Genomic DNA, 25,965 nt, shown 5'->3' with positions numbered 1-25,965 from the left:
TTTGCTTTTGTTGATGCTCATCTTATATCCTCCCTTCAAGACACCATCCATTCCGTTCATCTGCTCTTCCAAGTCCTTTGCTGTCTCTGACAGAATTACAATGTCATCGGCGAACCTCAAAGTTTTTATTTCTTCTCCATGGATTTTAATACCTACTCCGAATTTTTCTTTTGTTTCCTTTACTGCTTGCTCAATATACAGATTGCATAACATCGGGGAGAGGCTACAACCCTGTCTTACTCCCTTCCCAACCACTGCTTCCCTTTCATGTCCCTCGACTCTTATAACTGCCATCTGGTTTCTGTACAAATTGTAAATAGCCTTTCGCTCCCTGTATTTTACCCCTGCCACCTTTAGAATTTGAAAGAGAGTATTCCAGTCAACATTGTCAAAAGCTTTCTCTAAGGCTACAAATGCTAGAAACGTAGGTTTGCCTTTCCTTAATCTTTCTTCTAATATAAGTCGTAAGGTCAGTATTGCCTCACGTGTTCCAGTATTTCTACGGAATCCAAACTGATCTTCCCCGAGGTCGGCTTCTACTAGTTTCTCCATTCGTCTGTAAAGAATTCGTGTTAGTATTTTGCAGCTGTGGCTTATTAAACTGATTGTTCGGTAATTCTCACATCTGTCAACACCTGCTTTCTTTGGGATTGGAATTATATATTATATATTATATATATTATAATTTGTCGGGTAGGCCTGCCATTCTCCGGCCTGTGTTGTACACAGTCACAGATGGTGCAGTATGGCACCACACTCTTTGCAATACAGAGCCGGAGGAAGAATGCAAGCAGGACATTCGCAACTGATGTGCCCCGATGCCTTAATGTGAGACTGTACCACACAAGTGGCTCGTAGTGAAATTGCGTGCTTATGGAATATTGTCTCAGTTATGTGACTGGATTTACGATTTCCTGTCAGAGAGGTCACAGATCGTAGTAACTGACGGAAAGTCATCGAGTAAAACAGAAGTGATTTCTGGCGTTCCCCAAGGTAGTGTTATAGGCCCTTTACTGTTCCTTATCTATATAAACGATTTGGGAGACAATCTGAGCAGCCGTCTTCGGTAGTTTGCAGATGACGCTGTCGTTTATCGACTAATAAGGTCATCAGAAGATCAAAACAAACTGCAAAACGATTTACAAAACATATCTGAATGGTGCGAAAAGTGGCAGTCGACCCTAAATAACGAAAAGTGTGAGGTCATCCACATGAGTGCTAAAAGGAACTCGTGAAACTTCGGTTACACGATAAATCAGTCTAATCTGAAAGCCGTAAATTCAACTAAATACCTAGGTATTACAATTACGAACAACTTAAATTGGAAAGAACACATAGAAAAAGTTGTGGGGAAGGCTAACCAAAGGCTGCGTTTTATTGGCAGGACACTTAGAAAATGTAACAGACCTACTAAGGAGACTGCCTACACTACGCTTGTCCGTCCTCTTTTTGAATACTGCTGCACGGTGTGGGATCCTTACCAGATAGGACTGACGGAGTGCATCGAAGAAGTTCAAAGAAAGGCAGCACGTTTTGTATTATCGCGAAATATGGGAGAGAGTGTCACAGAAATGATACAGGATTTGGTCTGGAAATCATTAAAAGAAAGGCGTTTTTCGTTGCGACGGAATCTTCTCACGAAATTCCAATCACCAAATTTCTCCTCCGAATGCGAAAATATTTTGTTGATACCGACCTACATAGGTAGGAACGCTCACCACGATAAAGTAAGGGAAACAGAGCTCGTACGGAAAAATATATGTGTTCATTCTTTCCGCGCGCTCTACGAGATTGGAACAATAGAGAATTGAGAAGGTGGTTCGATGAACCCTTTGCCAGGCACTTAAATGTTATTTGCAGAGTATCCATGTAGATGTAGATGAATCGTTCTGTTGTTTCCCGACTGTGGTGACAGTTTGTACAGAGCGAAACTGTATCCCAAAGACCAGGGCAGGGCCGAACAAGCGTGGCATCATCAGGAAGAGAGGGCCGTTATTTGGCTGTAAGGACACGACAGTACCGCCTTAGTACTGCACGGCAACTGGCACCTGACCTCGTAGCATCCCCTGGACGTGTTGTATCGAGGCAAACGGTGTACAGAAGGCTTCGTCAGAGTGGCCTCTGTTGTCGGAGACCTGCTGTATGTGTACCTCTGACATGTCTTCATAGAAGGGAACGTCTAGAATGGAGTCGTCAGCATGCCACCTGGACGGTCGAACAGTTGGCGAATACTCTTCTCACAGATGAGACCCGATGTGGTCTGGAGAATGATTCTCGACGGATTCGCCTCTGGAGGGAACGTGGAACACGATTTCGGGACCCAAACATTGTGAAAATATACTGGTATCGAGAATGATGCCTAGGGGTGTGGGCAGGAACTATGCTGACGACTCGAACAGCTCTTCACGAAATTGTACCGCTGGATCAGAAATGTTTAACTGCTGTCAGGTATCATGACGAAATCTTGGGACCTCTTTGTGTTGTTGCGAGGTGCTGTGGGCCCAGACTTTGTGTTGATGGAAAATAATGTTCGACCTCATACAGCACGGGTGGTTGATGTTTTCTTCGAAACGGAAAATATTGCACGCATGGTGTGGCCTGCTCGCTCTTCCGATTTGAATCCCGTAGAGCATGTCTGGGATGCACTGTCGAGGCGAGTTGCATCACGTCAACATTCAGCAACAACTCCCAAACACTTGCGAGCAACTCTGCAGGAAAAATGGGTGTTATGGGCTCAACATGAGATTGATGACATCATTCAACGCATGTCCCGTCATTGTCAGGCCTGTGTTGCTGCCGGAGGTGGCCACACCCCATGCTCAGCACATTAATCAGCTGGCTGGGTGTGTGTACAATCCCATTAACTTGGAAAAAATTAAAAACATTTTTGTCTGCAGTTCCGCATGTTGCAGTTGTTTACGTTCTTTATTCTTTACATTGTTTATACTGTTTTGTGGCGAAATAAACCCAACCCTGCAAAATTTCCGTTTGTTGCTTTAATTTTGGACACCAGTGTAGAAAGCAATATGCCATACATATACGACCACAGATGAAACTGAGAACAACTGCAGTGACTGGAGAGATATATGGGCAAATATCCACAGCCCACTGATCAATTCAAATGCAAGATCTGTGTGGTCTACATCTACATCTACATTTATACTCCGCAAGCCACCCAACGGTGTGTGGCGGAGGACACTTTACGTGTCACTGTCATTACCTCCCTTTTCTGTTCCAGTCGCGTATGGTTCGCGGGAAGAACGACTGCCGGAAAGTCTCCGTGCGCGCTCGAATCTCTCTAATTTTACATTCGTGATCTCTTCGGGAGGTATAAGTAGGGGGAAGCAATATATTCGATACCTCATCCAGAAACGCACCCTCTCGAAACCTGGCGTGCAAGCTACACCGCGATGCAGAGCGCCTCTCTTGCAGAGTCTGCCACTTGAGTTTATTAAACATCTCCGTAACGCTATCACGGTTACCAAATAACCCTGTGACGAAACGCGCCGCTCTTCTTTGGATCTTCTCTATCTCCTCCGTCAACCCGATCTGGTACGGATCCCACACTGATGAGAAATACTCAAGTATAGGTCGAACGAGTGTTTTGTAAGCCACCTCCTTTGTTGATGGACTACATTTTCTAAGGACTCTCCCAATGAATCTCAACCTGGTACCCGCCTTACCAACAATTAATTTTATATGATCATTCCACTTCAAATCGTTCCGCACGCATACTCCCAGATATTTTACAGAAGTAACTGCTACCAGTGTTTGTTGCGCTATCATATAATCATACAATCAAGGATCCTTCTTTCTATGTATTCGCAATACATTATATTTGTCTATGTCAAGGGTCAGTTACCACTCCCTGCACAAAGTGCCTATCCGCTGCAGATCTTCCTGCATTTCGCTACAGTTATCTAATGCTGCAACTTCTCTGCATACTACAGCATCATCCGCGAAAAGCCGCGGAACTTCCGACACTATCTGCTAGGTCATTTATATATATTGTGAAAAGTAAAGGTCCCATAACACTCCCCTTTGGCATGCCAGAGGCTACTTTAACGTCTGTACACGTCTCTCCATTGAGAACAACATGCTGTGTTCTGTTTGCTAAAAACTCTTCAATCCAGCCTCACAGCTGGTCTGATATTCCGTAGGCTCTTACTTTGTTTATCAAGCGACAGTGCGGAACTGTATCGAACGCCTTCCGGAAGTGAAGGAAAATGTCATCTACCTGGGAGCCTGTATCTAATATTTTCTGGGTCTCATGAACAAATAAAGCGAGTTGGGTCCCACACGATCGCTGTTTCCGGAATCCATGTTGATTCCTACAGAGTAGATTCTGGGTTTCCAAAAACGACATAATACTCGAGCAAAAAACATGTTCTAAAATTCTACAACAGATCGACGTCAGAGATATAGGTCTATAGTTTTGCGCATCTGCTCGACGACCCTTCTTGAAGACTGGGACTACCTGTGCTCTTTTCCAATCATTTGGAACCTTCCGTTCCTCTAGAGTCTTGCGATACACGGCTGTAAGAAGGAGGGCAAGTTCTTTCGCGTACTCTGTGTAGAATCGCATTGGTATCCCGTCAGGTCCAGTGGACTTTCCTCTATTGAGTGATTTCAGTTGCTTTTGTATTCCTTGGACACTTATTTCGATGTCAGCCATTTTTTCGTTTGTGGGAGGATTTAGAGAAGGAACTGTAGTGCGGTCTTTCTCTGTGAAACAGCTTTGGAAAAAGGTGTTTAGTATTTCAGCTTTACGCGTGTCATCCTCTGTTTCAATGCCATCATCATCCCGGAGTGTCTGCATATGCTGTTTCGAGCCACTTACTGATCCACAAAACAGCAAACTACCTAAAATAGGGCTTAGGCCGGTATTACACTATCAAATTTCTTTGTCCAATATCTTTGTCAAAGAAATCTGATAGTGTAATAAGGAACTTTGTCAAATGTCGCCAAGTATTTGATCAAATTTAGGGCCTCGCTGTAGATTTGATCAAAGACGTTGCTTGTCTTCCACGTGGAGTGCTGGCATCGCTGCAGCGTTCTGTCATCTGTAGTGTTTTCATAAACATTGCCGGTAAATACAATTGGTGTGTGCCGACAACTACAAAATTAATAGAGATGTATAAAGCTGATGAGGCGCTTTGCAACATGAGGCACCCTGATACAAAAATAGATTAAGAAGATTGGAGACCTGACCTAACTTAACCTAACCTAACTTTCTCCTGTAGCAAGGAAACAGAGTGTTACAGTGAGCCTGTCTTCTGCAGATATAGCAGTTCTTAAGTGAGTATTGTGCTTTGTGATATGAGGATACACTTCACTGAGCACATACAGAAATGTATGCTCATCCATTCTTAAGTAACTGATGTACGACTTGACGTCCTCCACTATAAGCTCACGTAACAAGTTTTGTTGAACGCTTTTATCGTGTCGCCGTGAAACCCACGGCTTCACCCAGGTACGTTTCCTTTTTTTCTCCCGCTTCTCTTCCGCATGTGCACACAGTAGAATTGCGGTAAATGCACCTGCTGCGGTTAGTAACAAGTTGCTTGAACTTTGACGAAAAATATGATGACAATGTAATTCCCCTTTTTAGCGGCACGTTAAAGATCTTTGTCAAATATATTTGACGAATATTTGATCACATTTTTGATCAAACCTTTGGCAAAGAAATTTGATAGTGTAATACGAGCCTTAGCCCCTCGTCAGTTTGTCCTCGCTGCAATCTGGAGGATACGATGCGTCACCGCCCAATATGCTGGGAGAAGCCTGAAATTTGTCATTGGCCGAGACAAAAACTTGTAACCAAAGCGCGTATTTCGCCATCCGCGTACAGTTCCGGAGATATTCAATTCCCGGACAAGTCCTTTTATCCTAGAGTGAAACACAACGCATTCCTCTGACTCCTGGCCAGTTGTAGTTGCTGCTCAATCAGTGAGAAAACCGAAATGAGCCTTGAAGATTAGTTGTATTACCTGACAGTGGAGCACAACAAACTGCTACGTTGTACGACAAAAAATGGTTCAAATGGCTCTGAGCACTATGGGACTTAACATCTATGGTCATCAGTCCCCTAGAACTTAGAACTACTTAAACCTAACTAACCTAACGACATCACACACATCCATGCCCGAGGCAGGATTCGAACCTGCGACCGTAGCAGTCGCGCAGCTCCGGACTGAGCGCCTAGAACCGCTAGACCACCGCGGCCGGCGTACGACATACAAAAGAAACTTGCTCGATTTTTGACGCTGTGTTACCAGACTGACCGATGCTACTGAACAGCTCAGAAGTTCTTAACAGTTTTTGCAATTCTAGAGAAAGAAGAATTTTACCCGTCGGTTTTCGTTGCTGGAGAGAAGATCCACGATTGTGGGGAAGCCAGGATTTATTCTTCAGTGTAAAACTAATTTTAATTTCAAAAAGAATATTCTTTTTACGGGTAGAAATTGTATCTTTGTTTTAAGAAAGGAAAAACTTTTAGTTTCACAGAAGAAGACTTATTTTCAAATTGTGTGTTATAAAGACAAAGAAAAAGAAACAATAAAGCAACGACGCTAGTCGTAGGAGACAGCGAAGGAGAGCTATAAGACGAGAGGCGAAGCCCATCAAAAATAAATAAGAATAAAAATAAAAACAATCTGTGGGGGCAATTGTTCGCGGAAAGCAAAGGTGACGGATTCGCCTTCTTGTCCGGCACTACGACAATTTTGCTACGATCTCAGTGAAAATGGCAACAAAAAGGCATGTAACAGTTCGCACTATGCGAAATCGTAGTAATGACGACAATGTATGTTGTGTTGGGGTGATAAGATATCTAGCACTTCTGTGAAAGTATCACCAGTGTTGCAGCCCTTGGACTTCTGAGCCCTGGGACGAGTGTTAACGTAAGTAAACAATATACGAGTACTAAGCAGTTTTCTTACTGTGTCAAATCAGAGACGAATGCTTGTACCAAGAAAAAAATAAGGATGAGAAAATTCGCAATTTTTTGAAGATAAGATTGTGTCGATAGCGCAGACATATTTCCAACGTTTGACGCAGCTGTTGTCAGTAAAATGCTATGTGGGGTATCTTAACGAGTTATGCTCACAGCAGCATCTAGAACACATGTTTTGAAAAGCTCAGAAGTCGTGACCGGTCAATTGCATGCACGGGTTGAGTTGCGTAATTCGAACATAAATGATAACTCGAAATTGCTCTGCCTCAGAATCTGTAAGAAGATAAAGACAGGGAATGGTAGATCGTCGCCGTCGTACATGAATATCTACACAAAATAAAATATTACCAAGACTGAATTTTGCAATTTCATTAATGATCATTTACTCTCACTGAAATCGGAAAACATTAAAGTGGTGAGAGAAGTAACGTTATTTCCTAGTATTTATGATTCATCAAACTTGATATAGGTCTTAAATCACACCTTATTTTAACGAAAATGGAAATAATAACATTAAGTTGTTCTCCGGAAACCACGTAAATTATTCGTCAGTGAGCGCATCAGCAATCACACTTAGGATCACTTTCTATATTATGTTTTTGCTACTGACTCGTGTCAGTTTGATTTGAACAGTGAGATGAAAACAATAGTGGCCTCAACCCCACTATCGCCCGCATTAAAACAGGGTTTACTGCGAGATTTTACTCCCTGTGATTCTAGTAAAGCCAACCAGTACCCTTAAAGAGTAGTAGGAGGCCCTTTACCAGTTCTTTATTGGACACAGGTTCTTCAGAAGTTGGTGTCCCGAATTTCCTGTGTCTTCTGATCTCCAACGCTTTGCATTGGAATACGGTGTGGTGCGGTTTCATCTCTCTCACTCACCACACAGACTACACCTAGAGTCCTCTTTATCTATACACATCGCGTATAGGTGTTTCTTAAAGTTTCCCATGGCCTACCATTAGTCATACAATGAGTTTATGTGTCTCCTGTTCAAGGCCAGGATTATAGTACTTCTCCTAATACATAGCTTTGGCATCATTAGCTTGCCATGTTTTTTATTTTGGATCGCAATCCAATATTCTACATGTTGCCTTCTTACCTAGTTTCTTAGTTTTGATTTAATCATGCTCATTTCAGTTATCGATGTGTGGTGTATCAGAATTTAATCATGTGGAGTCATGAACTAGATCAGTTCTGGCTACGACAGAGCCTAGGAAATCAGTCTCCCTCCAAGGACGTTGTGGAAATAGTTCCGCGCTTCACCGCGAGAGAGCAGCTCAGACGACGGCGCTAGCTGCTGCAACGTGTTGTGTAGACTCTTTGTCAGTGACATCACAAGCAGCGAGGAAGGCGGCTGTAATGAACCGTCGTTTCGAGTGATATGCGATGCTGCTGTCTTTCGATGATAGTATAGTCTTATATTTCGTTTTGCCATCACACATACTCCAAGTGAAAGCGGTATAACGATATTACCGTGGATTTAGTTGACGTTTGCCTGTATTTGTTTGCTCGCTGTTGTACACGTGTGTGTAACGGAAATTCCGCGCTGTGTTTTGAACTTAAAATCCTCATCTTGAACGTAATCTGATGTATCTGCATGTTCAGAAGGGGGCGAGTCCCCAGAGAGTAAATATCAACTAAAGAGTGTGATTCTTCGCGACGCCGTTCCTCGTTTTTTAATTCTAGAAGAGAACTTCTGCATGCGGAAAATTATTACGCTAGAAAAATGTCTAAACCAAATTTTGTTGATGGCATTTGCTTGAACTCTGACCACATTGGACTCCTGAGTGTTGTGGAAGATCGACTGGACAAATTAATCAAGAAAGAACCCATCACCAATGTTTACAACGTTGAGCACACTCCGTTTGCAAGGTATGTAATTAGACTTAATACTATTTTATGCAGCCTTAATCACGCCAAGCTTTGAAAGCAACATATTTGTGCTAACTAAGGTATGGTCCCATGTGCAACGTAATACATACCAGTTGTGGGGAGCTGAGTAGCATTTTATCACGGTGCGATATTGTTAAGATCACAAATCAGGAAATAAATACACCAACACTCATTTCGCGATGTACAAAAAATTATTTACAAAGCATTTTAAGCGTCAGAATATTTACAGATTTCCAATTCTTTCCTTTATTGGTACGTACCATAGTTTCTTTCACATTTTGTCGGGTATCACGGATGCATCGTATTATAAAGCAGATCTCGTATATAAAAATGTCTTTTGTGAAGTTGAGAAATTGAGAGAACATTAGCAAAAGTGCGATTTGTCTTTAAAGCATCTGCGAGCTCATCGTTTTCACATGGGATATTGTGAATGAAACTCACAATTTTCGTAGATGGACTTGTTTTCGCTGTTTATATTGGGCAGTTAGGTGAAAGTAGCGCGGCGTACTTGTAGAGTTAGGTAATATGTTTAGGAGCAAGTATTATTATTGCATTTTGGAAAACTTGACGCCTTACATTGTTTTGTACATACCAGCAAGAGTACGGATTGCTCGAGTAATTTCATTCTTTAGGCACAACGGAGTTCTGAGGTTAATAGTTTCCACGAGCCTCTTAACACAGTACTTGCGTGATAAGCTGTTTGTCCTTCTACTGGATGTATGCAGGTTCTTGCGTCAACGCTACTGTGTGTATGCAAAGGCAAACTTCACGTGTGTATTGACGGTTCAGGAATGCCAACACCAGTCGCTTTTGACAGGAACCGCACAAAATAAATTCCTGTCTCATTGTTGTTAAATAAGAGTCAGATGAAGGCAGAGCTAAACGAATGAAACAGAAGAAATGTGATCACTGTTCGGGTTATCACTTGTTAGTATTTGTAGGCAAATTCCAAATCTCGCTCTCGAAGATTACGTAGTGATTGCTATGTAATTTCCAATAAACGACTGTTTATAAGCATTGATGTTTTGTTTACATAACAAATTGGTACAAGGAAGGACCGCAGTGCATCATTTCGTTGTTTGACGATTAAAAAAGTTACCTGACCTTTCTGTTCGGACAGTGAGAATGTGTTACTCATTTTGGTTCTATGCGTATTGTTTTGCCTATTATGTACGAAGAGTTATGGGTATTTATAGCTATTTTTGGCACCATGGAACTTCACAGACCCAATGTTTACGTCACCATAGGCAAAATTTTAAGTTCGTTACTATGTTGCTCATACGGAAACGTAAACAATACACAACGGGGGACTTTAAATTGGAAGCTAAGTTCTTAATCTCGGAGTTGCTGACTTAACGGCAGTCTGCTTGTTTTATTTATTGTGTGTGGTAGGTTGCATGAGAGTTATTGATGCCTTCTTAGTTAATACTACACTCTGACATTTTTCTGTCGGTTTAACGTCAGTGAACTACCCGCGCCGAACAGCATGAGCTTTCTCAGGCACTGACTAAAATTAGCAACTGCTCAATAACTAATTTGCAGCAAATATTTCAGAGGCGAGTTCCGGGTCAATAATGGACCGATATCATTTCAGTGCGTCAGTTGTGCATGTTGATGTTTGCGCAAAAGCTTACCAGTAGCTAGTAGAAGGAAACACATTGGAAAGAGGGAAAAAAAAGTAATTTACTGGTAAATATTTGTGAACGGATCTCCACCGCCATTAATCTGCTTAAACTAATCCTTCCAAATTTTTATGTAGCCAAGTAGCCAATAATCCCTAATACATTCTTTCTGAATTATATTGCACTGCCCATGTAACGTCAACCATTGTAAGGAATTGCGTGTACTTTTGTTTTATACACCAAACAAGTTTCATTGCGTTTCCGCCATCCTCAGTGTGGGTGTGTTCAATTGCCATCTTTTTCAATTCAGACTGATAAATTCGCAGCCCCAGGAATATATTCATTTCTTACTAACAATTAGAAATCTGTTGACGCTTCCTCTTCAGTAAAGTGCCGTCATCGATGGGTTTTAGAGATATTCGTACTATCGGAAGTTTTGTGCAGCCAAAAGCCTGTGCTTCCATACCGTTTTTGTGGTTTTCATGATGGATACAATATTCGCATTAACAGCATGTATGCGTTCGTATATGTATGACTTGATGGAATATTTCATGTGTATTGTTCGTTTGTTGTCCTGTCGATGACGACGTCATTAAATATGCCCCACAATCTTTGACAGGGTAAGAATTTTGCAGGAACCATCTCAGCATTCGGTTGAGGTAAACCTCCTCTAAATGTGGGCCTACTATGCGCGTTTGATGTGGTGTGTATGATAAATTAACATTGTTCAGATGTTTTGTTCGTATTATATAAATTAAGCGATTTAATGTGGAATGAACACGTAAAACTAATCGTAGCAATGTAAACGGATGAATCATCCGTAAGTGTGTTCCACCCTCGTAAAAATTTTTCAGTCGACTGAGGCTCGGGTATTGCTCTTCAGGCTGGAACCGTTACCAGATGGAATTGATCGAGGAATTAGAGAAGATCCAAAGACTAGCAGCACGTATCGTCACAGTGTGATTTAGTGAGAGCGAAAACGCCAAGAAACTGCTGCTCCAACTCTCCGTGGCAAACGCTATAAGAGGCGTATTGTGTCTGTGTGGTTTACTGTTAAAATTATGATACCGTACATGCTGAAGATTAGATGAGTAGATCACGTAACTAATGAGGCGGTACTGAATAGGATTGGGGAGAAATTTGTGACACAACTTGACTATAAGAAGGGGTCAATTGACAGGGCACATTCTGAGGCATCAAGGGATCACCAGTTAAGTGTTGGAGGGAAGCGTGGCGGATAGAAATCGCAGAGGGAGGCCAAGGGATGAATACGCTAAGCAGATTCAGAACGATGTAGGTTGCAGTATTTACTCGGAGATGAAGAGGCTTGCACAGGATAGAGTAGAACGGAGAGGTGCATAAAGTCTTTTGGACTGAAGACCACAACAACGTACCTAGACTCGAGTCAGCAAATGTATTGCTTTCGGCTGCGTAAAACTCAAAAAAAGGCTGTAAATGTAAAATTAGTGAGAGTAGAACTCATACGAAGGTTTACCAACAATCATCTCCTCATCATCAGTAAGCACTTCCGGGCTTCCATCCTCTCCTCGCTCTATTCGTGACTGGGAGGGGAAATGTGGGAAGTGGAAGTGATACAAAATTATCCTCCGCCAAACACAATAAGATGTGAACTACTAGTCAACAACTCTATATCGTCTTTGGCTGGCTAATTTGTAAATTAGTATACCCACTCGGCATTTTATGGGCTGTCTGATGCAATCGTTGGGTGATGACAGAATATTCGCAAATTGTATGCAAAGAATAAAGAATGTCTTCATTGCTCAAGAGATTTTTAGATATTACAAGTCCCTAAAACGTTCGAGTATTCTGTTCGATCAGTTACCTCTCCGCACTTTTTCCACAATAAGCGTGACTAGTTTCGCACGCAGTAATTGGCGTAGACGTGATGTTAAAACATATTTTCGTGAGTAGTCTACATCTATACTCCCTAAGACTACCTTATGGTGAGCAGGAAGAAAGATTGCTGATAAACCTCCGAGTTCTCTAGTTTCTACCCTCACAATCTTTTCGTGGGCATATATAAGCGGAAGCAATCTATTGACTGATTGTTCTTGGACGTGTACTCGCCGACAGTAAACCACACAGAAACGAAACATAAAGAAATTAGACAGTAGCTGCATTAATTTATAGCAATGGGGCAAATTGAAAATTTGTGACAGATCGCGATTCCCCTGCTTACTAGGCCGAAGCGCTGACAACTACACCATCTGGACGCTATGATCACCACAACGTCTCAACTTGACCACACACTACTGGTGTAGTGCCCTCTTCCCCGGCCTCATTTCTCGAGGCACCTCGCCGATTTCCGTTAAGAGTACGAGCTTGGTATGCATGTGTACTGAAGGGGTCTGTGGGCGTCATCGTCTCAATGATATATGTCGCGTCTATTCCTTCGGACATGTCCGAAACAACAGACACCACATACACAGAAACGCACATCTTTCTTGTACCGTCTGCCACTGAAGTTCGTTGGCCATTTTCATAACGCACTCGCGCTGACTAAAAAACCTGAGATGAAACGCACTGATCTTCGTTGGTTCTGCTCTCCCTCCCTCCCTCCACCTGTGTATCACGAGGTCCCAGGTTCGATTCCCGGCTGGGTCAGGGATTTTCTCCGCCCTGGGACTGGGTGTTTGTGTTGTCCTCATCATTTCATCATCATTCGGGAAGTGGCGAGATTGGAACTCAAAAAATTGGGTACTTGTACGGCGCCCCACAAGTCATCGTCATCATCTCTCCCGCTCCCTTGCTGTCTCTCCTGTTAATGGAACCCAGTAAGGGTCCCAGAGTCGTGAGCAATATGAAATCGACGGGACGGAATCAAATTTTGTATTGCTCTCTTGTTCGGTTTAAGAAAACCATCCTGTTCGCGAAATGGAAGCAGCTCATTTACAGAGATCATTGGAGTAAAAAAACTGTCGCTGGATTCGGCTAGTAAAATCCGTTCTGGCGTTGCGTGGAAACAGGAAAGCAGCTGTATTTATTAGTATTATTCCATATGTTGTCACACGTAAACGTGGTATGAAAACCGCACGAAAGACAAAATGACATGGAAATAAGTGACTAAGGCATAGAAAAAAATTAAAATTGTTAAACAGCGAAAAGATTACTGGACATGACGAGATACACTGAGTATGCGAAAGAACTTACCATTTTCTAGCAGCAGCAGCAGCAGCAGCAGCAGGGTTCCATAGATCTCAAGGGGAGCGAAGCGTTCCTAATTATCGGAAAAAAAACCACAGGTCATTCTCGCTTTCAAGAAGAAAATGTTTACTAACAAAGGAAGTAGCTTAGAACATTTCGTACCACGGAACTCGAATATTTCTCATCAATCCGGAATAGGCGCCAGATAGTATTGTTAGAGCAAATGGAGAAGCTCCGAAGAAGAGCAGCATGTTTCGTTACAGGTTCGTTCAATTCGCACGAGAGTGTCACAGTGATAAGTGGCACAGGATACGGTGGCTGTTGCGCAGTGACACGTTTTCGTTCAAATAACTGGGGAAGTTAATTAGTTTGTTGAGAATGGGAGAGACCGACAAGCATTTGCTACCTTTCAGCCGGTCGGCGATGACAGAATCCACACGCAGGCCCTGCGATCTTTCTCAAACGATTTTACAGAAACTATTCGGAAAAAAAAAATTTCTTTTGCTTGACTTGTAGCTTTATATTTCAGGTTCATGATGATGTGCCCATCGTTTCTTTAATGGTCATAGTTATCGTCACGGTTACGTAGAAGTAAGACACTACGCGAAATTCGAAAGAGTTTGCAATGAAAAATAGAGTCGCCATGATGTTGCGTCTGGTGCATATTACATAATATGTTGCTGCGTATGAGATTTAGTTAACATAGAATTTTTGTTTAGACTTGGTTGGAGGCCCCTGCCTGTCACCAATCTCGAGAAAATGGATCTGACGTAGCGTACTCATTCTCGATCGCACCGCGACAGAGATAGAGCCAGCGTGAAATGAAGACATGCGCGGAAAAACGGGCTAGCCCTTAAATGTAGAAGCTTAGAGATAAGTGTTGCCATCTGTTGCTGGGTACGGGAATAATCAAATCGGACATTGGTCTCACATTAGGATGTGTAGGGCTGAGACTGATGTCAGTTTTGATACTTTCCATACCCAGCAACAGATATCTCTTAAGTTTTTACATTTGAGGGTTAGCCCGTTTTTCCGCGCATGTCTTCAAATATCCACAACATTCTTCATATTGGTATCGAAATGATATTTCGGTAAATGATATCACACGAAGAGGAGAGTACTTTACCGTATGGGTATTGTGCAAAGCTTCATTATCTACCGCGTTTTTCCACTAACTACAAACTCTTCCGACTAAAGAAAGCAATTTTTAAGGACCATCGAGAACTGTTAAAACGAGAAATGCAATGAGTTTTAAACAACATAAGCGATGTGTTTATACGTTTATATTGTACCGAGATTGTGCTTTTCTAACCTGCTGGCCTTAATTTTCCTCAGTTCCTCACGTAATAAACCGTTGCTTCAGAATTATCTCGCAATTGCGTCTGCACATGTTCGTGGGGTGAGACTGTGTAAACTCCGCCAAGTTTTGGCAAAAGAAGCAAATTTTAACATGGCGTAGGGTTTACTCAAAATTCCCCACTCCTGACTCTTCGCCGAAACTGTTTAGGCGCTGGTCAACAGCATGTACGAATTTTAAAAAATAATGTGTGTGGTTATGATATTTATTCTGCTACCGGTTTCGGTCTTAGACCATCTTCAGCGGCAGAAAACTTATAGCAGATATTACACATCATACATGCTTTGACATAAATTACTTCTGAAAACCAAATTACCAATATAAATGGAAAATCCTAGCAACATTACAATACGATGGCTCACTTACAAAAGGACAACATATGATGTATCAGATGGTGAAGGTTTAAGACTGAAACCGATAGCAGAATGAATATCATTATCACAGACAGCACAGTGTAATGCATTTTGTAAAAATCTTCTCTGAAAGTTACAAATGGTTAACAAACCAGGAGAAAATAAATCGCTGCATTTTCGGTGTTCTTTTTAGATACTGACCAGAACAGAGGTTACAGATTTCTTTGAATGGTCACTATGCAAGTGTGGGCGTGAAGGGGCCTTGCTTAATATTTACGAAAAAAGTTGAGTGCAGGCGTCAGTTTAGAACGGCACTTCCCCCGCTGCGCTCTGAGCGACCCCCCTCCACTACTGCTCTCCCCACACTTCCCCAGCCGACTGCGCATGTAGCGGCCACGGCATTTTGCGCACACTGGACTCGGGCGATGCAAGAGAAGCGTTCTTTCTCGTTGTGTGGTCTAATGTCTAAATTTCGAGACTGTACTTTCCTAGAAGAGTCACCCAATATTTTGCTTCCTCCTACGTCTATCTCGCGAAAAGACCATGAAGAGGAAAATTAGGAGGCTTACCGTGTGCCAAACGCGACTAGAACAGCAAAAGGGGAAGTGGCAGTGGTCTCTCCGCCACATACTGAAAGGTGTCTCGCAGAGTGTATAGATGTAGACGCAGACCGCGCTGTGAGGTGTCGCGCCTGGAGACGGGGGACTCACCTGCTGCAGCTTCAGCAGCGCCCCGACGTCGCTGAGTGGTCGCAATTGGCCCTTCCTGCGAGCGCGCGGCGCCCCTATTCAGCTGATGCGCCGCGGCGCCTGCTGGCGGGGAGCGTCGCTGCCAAGTCATACGTCACCGTGTGTCTCTGCCGTACACTCAACTCACTCACTCACTCCCTGCCCGCGCCCATCACCGTAGTCAACTGCACCTGCGGAATTAACTCGTGTGTTGCGCTATGAGTAAATGTAGCGGCGGAAATGGTGAAGCGTCGAAGAACCCTACACACGAACCAACCGACGGACAAATTGGACGCGTAGCGCTCATCGGATTAGCGTGCCGTGTGCAGCGCTGTCGTACCAACAGCCCGACAAAAGTTAGTATTTTGCCAATGCGCGCGAGTTAAAATGCTCTTCTAATATGCATGACAGAGTGAAAGGCGGACGAAACTGATGACAGCGTTTCTGGAGAAACGTACTGTAGATATTCGTGGGACACGTCGTGCGAGGAAATAGGAACAGAGATAGAAGGAATGAAGCACCTGTTTCATTTCTAACAAGTCCATAATGGTTTATGTGGCACAGAGATGGAGTAAAAGATACATATTTTATGAAAAGTCCATCGACCTTCTGTATTTTGGTATTTAGATTTTATTTTCAGTACTTACCGGAAATGAAAGCTACAAATAGAAATACAGACAGATTAGGTCTTACATTTAATTTCCGATACGTTATTTCTTTCGCTTGCGGCTTTATCGCGCAGTTTCGCAGGGTAGGCATGGTTAGAATCGGATTTGGCAAGGTTATGGTGAAGGGTGGCCGGATGCCTTTTCTGCTGCTACACAGTACCCCCCCCCCCCCTCCCGGGATGGAATTAGTGTACCCCCAGTTGTCTGCGTCTAGTGTAATCCATGGAATAGCGTGAACGTGTTCAGATGTCTGCGAGTCTTGTAACAGACGCGGGACGTGAGGACCAGCCTGGTATTCACCTAGTGGGATGTGGAAAACCGCCTAAAAACCACATCCAGGCTGGCCAGCACAGCGGTCCCCGTCGTTAATGCGCCAGGAGGATTATCGCAAGTAAAACCTAAAAACCGAAATAAAGTCATTGGACATAGTTTTATAAGGCAGCATATATCCAAACCTTCTGCTGGGAAGAGCAATTTTCCCATTTATGACAGTTGCTAAATGCTTCATTTCTTTTATATTTGTTGCGTTTATTGGCTGATGTGCGTCACCAACATTCCTAGTCTTTCTTCTTCACATTTGAAATGAGTATCTTAAACTTACTGTTAGCATAAATAAATTAATAAAGTTTACATGTCAGCCCGGTTGGCGGTGCGGTCTAACGCACGGCTTTCCGGGCTTGAAGGGGAGCCTGGTCCCCGGCACGAATCCGCCCGGCGGATTTGTGTCGAGGTCTGGTAAACCGGCCAGTCTGTGGATGGTTTTTAGGCGGTTTTCCGTCTGCCTCGGTGAATGCGGGCTGGTTCCCCTTATTCCGCCACAGTTACACTATGTCGGTGATTGCTGCGCAAACAAGTTTTCCTACGCGTACACCATCAATACTCTACCACGCAAACATAGGGATTACACTCGTCTGCTGTGAGACGTTCCCGGGGGGGGGGGGGGGGGGGGGTCCACCGGGAGCCGAACCGCACAATAACCCTGGATTCGGTGTAGGGCGGCGGAGGGGTGAAGTGGACTGCGGTAGTCGTCGTGGGGTTATGGACGGATGCGGGGGGGACGGAGCCTCTCCGTCGTTTCTAGGTCCCCGGTTAACATACAATACAATACAAGTTTACATTAACATCTTTTTAGATCATTTTAGATAATGACTGTGGGGATACAACAGCACTGAATTTGCCGCTCACTGGAAACTGTAATTTAGCTAACAGCCTTCCCTCGCAGCTTATAGCGTCTCTCATCACTATTTTATTTTTAAGAAGAGTTTGATGTTCAGCAGCTCCGAAATGCATGATTCATCCAGTCTTCTATAATTACGAAAATCATCGGCTCCCATCTGCTTAAGCAACAGAACGTGCGTGAATTTCTTTCCTCGAATTGGCCACTTCTTTGCCCACACCATTCTCTCTGCTTTTATTTTCGGCCTTGTTGCCTCTAAAACAGCCAAGGCAAACACCAGTTTTTGATCCTTTGTAAACCAAAGGCGATCTTGTAAAACATAAAATGAACGAACTCGAGATCAACAAATAGCTGAGAAGTCAGTCGGGACGTGTTTAGGGTGCCACGAAATTGGTCGGTCGGCCGCGTGGTGCATGTGTGGGGTCCTTTAACATCATAAAGCAAGATTCCGAAGTTTGTCAGACTCTGTGGAGGTGTTAATCACGTGACGGGTATTCAGTTCCGAACGGAAGTAAACATCAGTATTGGGCGTGACCTCCATGTGCACGAATGCACTGTTGTATTCGTTGAGGCGTGGAAGCAGAGTTCGAATGCCATCTTTAGAAATTTATTACCATTCCTGAGGCACGTGCTATATCAGTTCATGAAGACTGGAGCCATCCTAGACATCCATTATGGGTGACTAATCAGAGACCAGGCATGGAGGTCAAGTCGATTGTGGTGTGTAACTGCAGTGTAGTTGACTTGCCTTATACTGCTTGAATACGCCATCTGTGAGCCTAGTATGAATGAGGTGCTAACAAGATTTACCATTCTGGGCACGTGCTGGCGAGCATCCGCCCTCTATTCAGCAGTTAACAGAAGAGTCCTGTTACGATACCCAGTAGCTTCCCACATCATGACAGAAGAAGCGGCAGAGGTATGCGTCTCGAGACTGGCAGCTTCCTGTGACGTTTGGCCAGGTCGTGTGACTGCCTCTCGCGTTGGCGAGACTCAGTGCACAACACCACGGAACGCCACTGCGTATCCGAGATGGCTGTGGCTCGACACCGTGTTATATTGTCTGTCGTCAGTAGTACGGCGGGAATAGAGAACAACGGGAGGAAGCTCGAGGATGAAACTGTTGATATTTTTAAAAATATCGGGAATCTGATATATTTATATTTTTAAAATATCGCTATCGGCTCTCAATATATTGAAAAAAGTATCGATATATCGATGAAAAAATATCGACGTACCGGCCTATAAAAATATCGGCTCCACGTTGTAAATATATTGCCGCTTTTAGATATGTATGTTTAAGTATTAATTTATTATTAGATATTCTGTACATCAAGCTAGCTGCGTGCTTTTCCCCCTTGGTGCAAAAACTGAAAAGAAAACGATGCACGTTCACGCCTGGAGATAACCACTTCGCTAACAATGGTAACTACATGTAAGTGGCACAATAAAAAGTGTGGGATGGGTCGGTCGTTTGGTTTCGTCACATAGCGAATTTGTGTGGAACATTTCATGTCGACTTCCCTATCTTTATTTTATTTATTCATTTATTCAGAAAACGCCAGCGACCTAGCAGTTACAGTGTCAGAATTGCATGGTGAAGTTAAACGTTGAGTTTCTGTTGGTCATTGACGTCAGCATATCGCCTCACATGTCTCTGCCCACCGCAAAAACCAATCTTGTCATTTATATTATGGTCATCTTTTTCAACAAATGTTTTTGAAGAATGCCGATGTGAACAAATAACCCACTTCACACCGTGACCCCGTAATATAGCCGGACTTCTTTTGTGCCACCTATACTTGGTTTATACAGTCAAAGAGACTGGACATGATGTAAGCTCAAAAAGTAGTAAGACTCCTTCACACATTGAAGGTAAAATTATGCTCTACTAAAATTTCAGAAGGATGTGTTCAAGTATTTGCCGACAATTGTGAAAACAATATAATGCCGGTAATACCGACCAGGCTGTGCGTAGTATCACTCTGTATACCATCCATGTATTTCTCAGGGACTCTCGAACAGTCATACAATGTTCTCCTGGGAGTAGCCTCTGTGGAAAGATCTGGGCATATTTTTCTCTCCACACTAGAGCACTATGACAAACTACCTGCACAGTTTGCCGATGTAATGGGCCCGTTTCCCTCTTGTCAGTGAGTTAGCCTTGCTGAAAGTTGGAGAGATGGCGATTAGTTGAATGTGCACGTGCTGTTTGACTTGCTGTAGTACCTTCTCCACCTGAAGAAGAGACGATACCTGTCATGCACAGTGTTCTTCATTTGTAGGGTTAATTTTTTCCGATAATTAGTATGTTTATAAGTATAAAATTTTAATGAAAAAAGCCGACAGGCATCTAAATCCTGTTGTGTTTCGTACCGTTCTGTCAAGGTGTTCATAGTGTAACGGCATCCATTTCCGGCAGCGTACGAGGCGTATCCGATACGTATGGGCCGCTTGCTAATATTTAAAAGTAGGCAGCACAGAACTGTTGCAAGAACACAACGCAAACTAGTGATTGTTTACATCTACATCCACACTCCGCAAGCCACCTGACGGTGTGTGGCGGAGGGTACCCTGAGTGAGTACCTCTATCGGTTCTCCCTTCTATTCCAGTCTCGTATTGCTCGTGGAAAGAAGGTTGTCGGTATGCTTCTGTGTGGGCTCTAATCTCTCTGATTTTATCCTCATGGTCTCTTCGCGAGATATACGTAGGAGGGAGCAATATACTGCTTGACTCCTCGGTGAAGGTATGTTCTCGTAACTTCAACAAAAGCCCGTGCCGAGCTACCGAGCGTGTCTCCTGCAGAGTCTTCCACTGGAGTTTATCTATCATCTCCGTAACGCTTTCGCGATTACTAAATGATCCTGTAACGAAGCGCGCTGCTCTCCGTTGGATTTTCTCTATCTCTTCTATCAACCCTATCTGGCACGGATCCCACACTGTTGAGCAGTATTCAAGCAGTGGGCGAACAAGCGTACTGTAACCTACTTCCTTTGTTTTCGGATTCCATTTCCTTAGGATTCAAAGTCGTAGAAGTTGTATTTTCATTCAGTAGTCGGTTGCCAAAAGATCACGTGCTCTTGCTGATCTGCTGTAACAGATAGGAAAATTTTTGGCAAGATTAAAGCTGTGTGACGGGTGGTACTCGAATTTGGGACCTTTGCACGTCACGTGCAAGTGCTCTACCGCCTGTGAGTTATCCAGGAACAGCCGAGAATCGAAGCACTTGAGATGTGGTGCTACGGAAAATGTTGAAAATTGGGTGAACTGGTAAGCTTGGAATGAGGTGGTTCCTCGCAGAATCGACAAAAAGAGGAAGGTGTGGAAAATACAGACAGAAAGAAGGGACGAGATAGTACGACACGTGTTAAGACATTACGGAATAATTTCCGTGGTACTAGGGGGAGCTGTAGAGGATAAAAACTGTAGAGAAAGGCAGAGATTCGGATACATCCAGCAGATAATTGAAGAAGTGGGTTGCAAGTGCTGTTCCGAGTTGAAGAGGTTGGCACAGGAGAGGAACTCGTGGCGGGCAGCATCAGGCAGAAGACTGATTACGAAAAGTGTTCTCATTCTCAAGTTGTGCGTGCGTACAGTGTGGGTAATTTGCACGCCTTGAGGGCATATACACAGTTTCTAACTGTAATGCTTGCCTTATTTTGTTAAACCTGTAAGATTGTACCTCATAATGAGTAGATTTTGACAGGGTTTTAAGATCTGAAATTCGGTCAATAATTATATGCAATACTAAAAATCAAATATTTTTGTTGCCCTGGAAGCCGTTAGAAAGGCAAATTGCAATTGTTCCATATTGTTTCTTGAACCATTGTCTGTCAGCCGCCTTCTCCCATAGGATATGCGTATTCTTTTCTGGGGATTTCAAAGACTTTGCATCACATATTTCCGAATGCGACGAATCCTATGAAAGTATCATGATTTTTCTCGAGTCTTGCTTCCATTATCAAGAGTAATGTAGTAACAGCCTCTCTGCTGCGTTTACTTACCTTAGTCTAAACCGTAATGCCATTCCAAAGCGGAGTTTTCTCGCGCCTGTCGCATCGCCGCGGTCAGTATGCGGGCTGCAGCTCCTGCGCTCAGATGCGCACGTTAAGCATCCGCGCTTCTTGGAAGACGCCAGATAGTCGGCAACTTTGCTACTGGTCCCATGTTACGTAAATCCTTTGCCACGCAGGGCCGTTTTGTTATCTGACAAGACGGCAGAAATTTTTCTTGATAACGGGCGTGGATGAATGTTTTAAGGTTTTCTGTGTGTCATGACGCTTACTAAAATTTTTGGATGGGTTGTTTTAATGTAACGCAGAATGTCTGGTTCATCCTTCTTTCATTCAGTTATTGAGCTTGGCAACAATGTATCAGTTTTCATTTCTGACTGCCTGTTCATTACTCTTATTACTTTTTATTAAACTGAGACGCAGCCATCCACTGAAGGTTGTTAACAATATCTGGGTCCTCCCTGTAATGTTGTGTGTGCCTCACTGCTATTTTTAAAACTAATTTGTGCCTGATTTCATTCTGAGAAGCTCAGTAATGTATGTAAATACCGTAAATGTAAATGTGATTCAAAAAGTACTTGAAGTGAAGCGCAGCTGGACAGCAAGAAACTCTTTAGGGCACTATTCCCGCAACGATAGTAGTTGTAAATCTTTGAGCATGGACTAAAAAAAAAGACAATTGATTTATTAAAAAAACAGGACTGTTAATCTGTATCTTGTGGAAAGAGGACGTGTTGCTAGGCCGTAGCTCAGAACGTATTGTTACATATAATGAAAATTGATATTTTAGTGATAAAACCGAGTAAAGTATGTGTAAGAGTTGCCAAACATTTATGTATACAAATTTTCGGGAGGTGAAGAATAGAAATATCTTGTTTTTAGAAAAGGTGAACTTCATTGTCGTCGCCGTCTATCAATCGACAGAATTGTAAGTGTACAAAGTTCAATAAAATACAGGAAAAGAAATGCATTCTCTATAGTTTCCATTCAATAAGTAACAACCTCTCATAATTTCTTAATTACAGTAATTGGATTATGTTCTTTACAATAGTATGGTGCTGAACTCCACTGACCAATTTTGATGTAGCAGGACGTGTAGTTCGAAGGAAGTTTGTGTGCCAAGCAATCTTCTTTTCTCACGAAAAGCAGATTACTGTTTGATCTTTACAACAGTGGTCCGTTAGGTATGAAAAGCTACGAAAACTTGGGCTCAAAGCTATCCGCAATACGGCCAAGTAACTAAGAGAGCCGTATTTTAAATCTTAAAGAACAAAAACTTCCTCCAAATTGTAATACGTCACCAACTGGTGCAGAAGCTGATCATCAAGGAGGTAGCAATCAAAATTCACGTACCAGTTACGACTCAATCAAAAATCTCTCTCTCTCTCTCTCTCTCTCTCTCTCTCTCTCTCTCTCCGAACACATATATAAATATTCCCTTGTTTTTGCTAGTGGTCAGCCAGCCACGTGTACCGGGTAATAACTTTTAAGTGCTGTTTTCGGCTTATTCTCGTTTTAGTATTTTATCTCATAACTGTATCATAGTTTTGCTTAAACATGAGGAAAGGTCGTGAACGCGCATGTAGACACACACGCTACTATCCGTAATTTCTATCATTCATTTTAATATACTGATGTGATTTTGTCGTTGCTGGACAGCCCTTAAAAGTTTGGTATGTGTCATTGACCCAAGATGATTGTTTCCTGGGGAAGAATTCTTTCTTGTCAGTTAGTTGTTTCGTATTGTGACAAGGGTGCTGATACCCATGCCGAGCGCCCTAAAACCGATGTCACCACCACGATCACTTCCTCACGACCATTTTCCTCAAAGTGCTAGGAAAACCCGCACGTTGGTCTGTCACTATAAACGGTCATATTAAGAGGCTGTTCGTTACTGTCATCCTCTGACCGGCATGTACCCCTGGGCGTCGCCGTAAATAGTGAAACCGTCGCTTGTCGTTGTGTCAGAGTTCTGTAAAGCCACATCCGCTACTGCCTGCCAACAGTTAACGAACGAGCTGCCATTTCCGGGATCAGAGTTTAAGCGGACGACGCCGAGTTCCTAATTGCCATCCTCGTGCCTAAATATGTATTCCACGTCGTGAGTCTAACTCCCGCTATCGCTATGTGATTGAGAGGACAATTATTGGGGCAGTTGATTTACGAAGGGAGGCTTACTGGCGAAATCGAAATTACATGTGGATATGTGGATGTGTCTTGTTTGACGTATTTTCTGTCTTCTTTTACACTGCGTCACATTGTTTGGTGTGTGTCATCAACCATTACTTTGTCATTTAAGGGGCTCCGGAACGCCCTATACTTGCAATGTTAAAATAACGCTTATAAATTACATCTTTCCTCACAAAGTATTTGAGGTAGGAAGTAGAACTTTTTACAGATTATTTATTGGAATATGGGCTACAACTTAACACAGGGATTTTACAAAATTTTAGTTCAGTTATTAAAGATGATTTTTTTCAATTGTAATGAAAATTCACAACATTTTTTTGCAATTTTTTATTTATATATTCAAAAATATACAGTTTTTTGGAAAAAGGCTGTGTTAAATTATGCAGAAGGTACTGTGTAACATTTACTGAAAGTTTGAAACAAATATGTTTGGAAGATCCTTAGAAAACATGTAATTAGTATGAGAAAATAAAAGTTTTGGGAATCGAGCGACAAAGATTGGATTAACTTTTTAGTGCATTCCAGGTCCATAGGATGGATTATCTTCATCCTCTGCAAACTCCTCTTCCAGCTTCCTCTTGTTCCTCCTCCTGTTTACTCTTGCTTGTATTTCTAGACTCTTTACAGCCCTGTCTGCAGCCCGAAGGCGTTCCTTGTCTAAAGCAAGCATCGCTCGTACCATGTTAGAACCTATCTTCATTCCCATATTTCTAAATACCTTGCACCTTACAATGTTGCCATCATTGAAAGTCGCAACAGCATCATACACACCAAAGTGAAGTGTTTCTATTCCAACAAATACAGTCTTGGGGATTCTCGACCATATAACACTATTTACACTTTCATTGGGGTTTTGAGTTTTTCCGTGAATACACTTTTTCAACAGTTCAGGTGCTGCTAAGTCTCTGAGAATAGGTTTTATCACCTCCATTATTGCATGAGGCAGACTATGCTTATGAGTGTACACTTCACCAGTTAGGAATCCTTTGTTATATTTACACCAACTGTCTTCTTCTTTGGGACACAAGCTATGTTGGGGATTTTCATCGTCTTTATTGTTTACAGTAATAACACATACCTTTGGCTTTCCAACATTTCTCCTTTTCTTAAAAGCCTTCAGAGGATTTCTAATAACTTTACTTTTACTCATTATTATACTTCAACAAAACAGAGACTCAAGAAACAGAATTAATTACGAATATTTTCGAGATAACGACAGAGTAAATAAACATGAAACAATCGACAATCACACCAGCGATATATATTGAACCATCACAGGTTAGCCACAACACATACTTTATCTCACATCACTAAAATGTACATGATGAACACGGACGTTAGTAATAACACCATTTGACAGCAGTTTAACAGCGCCACAGTGGGTCACGCCCATGTAGAACACATTTCAAAAAACAAATTTAAAATAGTTGTAGTCTTCGGAATTGAATAAATTATATATCTATTAAAAGGTAATAGTCTGCAGATTCAGAAAACGCAAAAAAGTAAAAATTGAACTTTTCATGATTTTGAGCCTTTCCGGAGCCCCTTAAACATGTAAGTTACCGTTTTATTCTTCCTCCATAGCAGTATTTAATCTTCTGCTTGTCACTGAAGACATTTTATCACACTGTGCTACTGGAAAGGAATACTTTTTATTATGTTTTGCGCCGCGCGGGATTAGCCGAGCGCTCTACGGCGCTGCAGTCGTGGACTGTGCGGCAGGTCGCAGCAGAGGTTCGAGTCCTCCCTCGGGCATGGGTGTGTCTGTTTGTTCTTAGGATAATTTAGGTTAAGTAGTGTGTAAGCTTAGGGACTGATGACCTTAGCAGCTAAGTCCCAT

At 42.6% G+C, this 25,965-nt stretch overlaps 1 protein-coding gene across 1 annotated transcript in view; it reads left to right on the top strand.

Moving 5' to 3' along the window:
* The first annotated feature begins 8,295 nt into the window (after positions 1-8,295).
* Positions 8,296-25,965, top strand: part of LOC126251493 (uncharacterized) — a 386,831-nt gene continuing 369,161 nt past the window's right edge. The window contains exon 1 of the mRNA XM_049951961.1: positions 8,296-8,830. Within this exon, the coding sequence (XP_049807918.1) occupies positions 8,685-8,830 (146 nt within the window). The 5' untranslated portion in view covers positions 8,296-8,684. The remainder of the gene's footprint in view (positions 8,831-25,965) is intronic.

The sequence above is a fragment of the Schistocerca nitens genome, chromosome 4, assembly GCF_023898315.1.
Source record: "Schistocerca nitens isolate TAMUIC-IGC-003100 chromosome 4, iqSchNite1.1, whole genome shotgun sequence".
Classification (NCBI taxonomy): domain Eukaryota; kingdom Metazoa; phylum Arthropoda; class Insecta; order Orthoptera; family Acrididae; genus Schistocerca; species Schistocerca nitens.
Note: the sequence above shows the minus strand (reverse complement) of the source record. Positions and strands in the feature narration are given on the sequence as shown.